The sequence below is a fragment of the Citrus clementina genome, unplaced genomic scaffold (assembly GCF_000493195.1).
Source record: "Citrus clementina cultivar Clemenules unplaced genomic scaffold, Citrus_clementina_v1.0 scaffold_3, whole genome shotgun sequence".
In the NCBI taxonomy this organism is placed as follows: Eukaryota; Viridiplantae; Streptophyta; class Magnoliopsida; order Sapindales; family Rutaceae; genus Citrus; species Citrus x clementina.
Window position 1 is genome coordinate 41,284,089 of NW_006262339.1, and position 4,743 is coordinate 41,288,831.

General features: G+C 33.9%; 1 protein-coding gene across 1 annotated transcript; it reads right to left on the reverse strand.

Annotated features, from left to right (window-relative positions):
• Positions 1 to 1,265, reverse strand: LOC18046910 (GATA transcription factor 5). Its single transcript, XM_006443332.2, has 2 exons — positions 1,005 to 1,265; positions 1 to 847 (listed from the first exon to the last, which is right to left on the reverse strand). Exons 1-2 carry the CDS (start codon positions 1,146 to 1,148, stop codon positions 26 to 28), a joined length of 966 nt encoding a protein of 321 aa, XP_006443395.1. The 5' UTR covers positions 1,149 to 1,265; the 3' UTR covers positions 1 to 25.
• Positions 1,266 to 4,743: the final 3,478 nt, after the last annotated feature.

Below are 4,743 nucleotides of genomic sequence, written 5' to 3' on the forward strand. Positions count from 1 at the left end.
TCTTTTGTTGTCTGTCTAAAAATAATTACTTGGGAAGTGAAGAAGGAGAAGGCATCAGAGCCATTCTCATCTCCAAGACTTTCTTGTGAGAATTGGAGTGCAAGTAGCTAACAAAAGTGGGGCTCTTGGCCGGCCTATACTCAGGCAGTAACCTCCCAGACTTGTACCTCACCCCACATGCATTACACAGAGTCTTTGGACCCAATGGTCCCGCCCTCCACTGTGGCGTCCTTTGTGATAGACAATGACTGCACCTCCTTCCTTGCTGCTGCTGCTGCTGCTGCTGCTGGACAACTTCAACTTCCTTGCCAATTTCTGTTTCTTCTTCTTTTGCCTCCTCCTCCTCCTCATCACCATCATTAGCTTTCGCTTTCTTGTTGCTGTTGGTGTTGATAGTGTTGGTGTTGGTGGTTTCTTTTTTGGGGAAAATGAGTTGACTATCAGCAAGCCAGAAGGCCTGTTGAACTTGAAGCAGAGGAGGGTCGTCGGAGTGAAAGAGTTGGGTATCTGCCGGGTGGTTGTTATGAGTGGTCGTCCAACAACCAGTTGTTAACGATGATAATGACGTGCTTGTTTGAGTTAATTTAGCAGTGCTTGAGGCTCTCTTTCTTTTGCTTCTTGCCTTGCCCGGAACAACAAATTTTTCCAGGGAAGGTGGCGGGCTTGGGGTGGTGGTGGTACTTTCTTTTTGCTGCTGCTGCTGCTGCAAGGGTTTTGGCGACGGAGCTGCAGTTGTAGCAGCTGCATTATTTTTGGTGGGCAATTCAGAAGCTGGGAGACAAATTCCTGAACTCGACAAACAGTCCTCTACAAATATTGAAAGCCATTCCAAGCTAACATCCACTTCCTGCAAGTTAAAAAAAAAAATTGTGACCTTTAACCAAAATAACAAGTGAAAAACTTAAGACAAGAGCAAAGTAAAGAATTTTGTTTTAGGGGGTTTGTCCAGAAGAATAAAAGAAAACCCACAAGAGAGAGAAAGAAGAAGAGAGAATAAAACCCACAGTGGTATGAGCAGGGAAAAGGTCATCGAGAGGGTCAGCAAGAGCAAGATTGGAGGAGGAAGAGGGAGGGATAGATGAAGGCGAGAGGACTTGGTCTTGCTGGTACTGGTCACCGGAAACAGCCACATTCCGGCAAAAGTCCATGCCTTTGATAAAGAGAGGAGAGAGTGAGAAAAGAAGGGAGAAAATGAAAGAAGGGTAACGTGATGTGGGTGGGGGTATATTGGCTAAGGTATCTATCTGTCTTTTTGAGCTGTTTGCTGTGGCTCTTTATTATTATGGCCTCGGTTTCTGTCGGCAGATAAAGCTAAAGGCTAAAAATGGTACGAAATCAAACAGTGCAAATTTTTCAACATTGAAAAAATTTTGAAATTTAAAATTTAAAATACGCCCCCACCCCCTCTGTCTTATTATCCCAAATCTTCCATTTCTCTCTTTATGATTCTTTTTTTTTTATTATTACTTTTGAATTTTGCTTTTTCTTTATTGGTTTTGGCAATTACTTTGACATTATCTATTTACTAACGACTACTACTACTATGGTTGTTTTGTTTTGTTTTTTGTTTTAAATAAAAAACTAAAGAGAAATTCACAAATGATTTATCATAGTAATTATTAAGTAGTTAATTAGGGGATTAGTTATTATTACACGAATCATTAAGGTTTTATTGACATGAAACATTAATGCAAGTTGTGGGCCCTTACATATGCATGTAATGAGTGTGTCTGTGTGTGCGCACCTGCATGCATGAATATTTTGTTCAAATGCTTGCGGTGTTACTTACTCAAATTATAACTAATTTTAGTATAATAAAATATTTTTAAATATATTTCAATTAGATAAAAATTAGTTAATACAATATAATTGATTAAACAATTACATTGAGACCTCAAAATCTAAACTTGACACGATTAATAAATAAGTGATATAAGTTTGACCCATTCAATAATATGTTATTTTAATCAACTCAAACTTTTTTATTCTTTGGTATTTATGTTATGTTGACGGTTATGTTGTATACAGCTTAGTAATATCATAATTATTTTTGTATACTTTATAGATCAAACACTTAAAAAAAAAAAATTGTTTTGTATCATTTGTCAAAGGCAATTTTCAGCTTTCAGTAAACCAAAACGATAAAACATGTTTTTGTTAAAAATAATTAATAAAACATGAAAATGTTCTTCTCACTTTTTGTAAAAGAAAATATTTAAAAAAGAAAGAAAGAAAGAAAAAGTTGAAAACATACAAATGGTGTTTTCAACATTTCTCATTTTTGTCTCTTGCATTCCTCTTTTCAAATATAATGTATAAAAAGTCTTCTTATTTTCGTTTTTCAATGACTACTTTAAAAAAAAACTTAATTCAAAGTGTCATTAAAAAAAATTAGAAAAATTATCATTCGTATACTCTAAATTTACGTTTTTATCAAAAGTACTATAACATTTTAAGGCTGTATCAATCGTGTACTTTAAATTGACAAAAGTTATCTGACGACTATTAAACTGTTAGCTACCATTTGAAAGTTAACAGAACTATAACAAATTGACGATTTTATTCTTAAAAATTATCACTTGTATACGCTTAAAATTTCTTATTATCACTTATATATCCTTAAATTATCAATTGTATCATATGAAAATACTAGAATACTCCTATGACGTCATCATATTTAAATGGCAACTAACAATTTGGTGGACGGTAGATATATTTTATTAATTTAGGATGAATAACTGATACATCTTAAAAATATTGTAGTAAATTTGATAAGGAAATAAACTAAGGATATACTATTGATGATTTTTTTTTAAATATTAAATTTAAGTTAAAAGTCGAGATTAAAGGGGGTTTTTTGAGTGAAGAAGAAGTTATGAGTGGGGACAAAAATTACCAGGCCTGTGTTCTGTGCAGCTCGCTGTAAAACTGAACCTACTGCAGCAGCTGCTGTTATAAATCATAATAATCTTTCTTTCTTTTTTTTCTCTGTAAAATCAAACGTCAAAAGAAGAAGGGTTATTTCCACCTAACCCCCAAATCTTTCAATATTTTCCACCGTGCACCTAAATTTTTTAATATTTTCCACCGCGCACCCAATTCCGTTAATTTGACCGTTATTTTTAACGGAGCTATTTGAAAGTTAATGAAATGTCTGAAATACCCCTTATCTTGAATTAGAAAAGAATTAAATGAGATAAAATGTTAATCCAATAATTAATATTTACATTAAAAATTCTTAATTAAAAGTAATTAATAATAATTTCATTAATTAATTTATCAAATAAATTTAATATCATTATCAAATAATATTTAGGGCATGAACTTCCAAATTTATCCTTTGACCGTTAGAATAAATGGTTAAATTAACAGATTTGGGGGTAGATTGAGTATTATTGAAACATTTAGATGTACGGTGAAATATATTAAAACATTTGGGGACAAGACGGAATTAACCCAAAGAAGAATAATGGGAGATTTGATGGGGACCAAAGTAAGCTAAAAAGTACCATTATTATCAGTCTACTCTCTGCGCAATTTTAACTGCTAGATTCTTTGGATAAAATGTTTAATCAGCTTTATCAGACCAGAAATTGAGTTGATCCTTAATTAATTTAATTGCTGCAATACCCAGAGGCTTTGAGTGGGACTTGGAGTTACTTTCTAAGCATTGATTAAGTTTAATTAACTATACTGCACGTTTCTTATTAATATTGCTCCAGATTACATAGCTAATTAAGCTAGCTTAGCTGCTCAATTTCATGAATTTAATCATTTTGTTTCATGATAAAAACCATCAGTCAATCTTTCATTATACTTAGGACCTGGAAGTTTGGTGGGTTGATTCCAGCTGTTATTAAATCATGCTAAAAAATGTGAGTACTTGATGCAACGAGTAATCTTTCTTACAAGGGGGATGAGTTGCAAAAATCTTCTGAGTCCTGATGTCCCAGAGGCCAGAACTGCTTTGACGCATTTGTGGTAACCGAAGTGACGGTACAATCGCTGTGAACGGGGATTACAGGTAACAGTCATAATTTTAGACCGTACTGGATTGGACTTATCTTTGTAATTTTCCGAATACTCCTCTGCTACATGTCTCCATCACACTCAATGCTTCATCATCATCATCATCACCATTCATGATATATCATGTCATCTTCGTCACTATCATCTTTCTAGCTTGATGCCTAAGTTAATACACTGTTTAATTGATCCAAAACTGTTACATATTAAATTATGAAGCTAACTCGTCTTTATAATATGACTGGAGAGTGGTCAATGTTGCATTTCTGTAAAAGGAAGGGGGTTTCAGGTGGGGAGAGAATGACCCCAGCTGCCGGTCTCAATGAAGAAATAAGGAAGCATTGCAAGCAATTATTGTTAAGAGAATCTATATAACAATAATAATAACGTGAGGTGGAGGAAAAATGTGCCCCATGAATGTGATTCTATTCATTCCAGCTATACACCGTATCTCGTTTAAAACAAGTCCACTAACATAGTTCACAACACCTAATAAACAAAATTGCAGAATATTTCTATCTAGGAATTTCATCTCAATATGCCTACCAAAAGATGAAACCACTTGGCCATTATGTTCAATGAACGGATTAGAGAACAAGTAATCAATATTATACGAGTTAGTTAACTTGTTGTATCAACTGCAAAAATTTTCACGTAAAGAAGATAAAAAATTAGGCCTGCAGATGTATTGGAGTAGGATTCAACAGAAAGTGCATA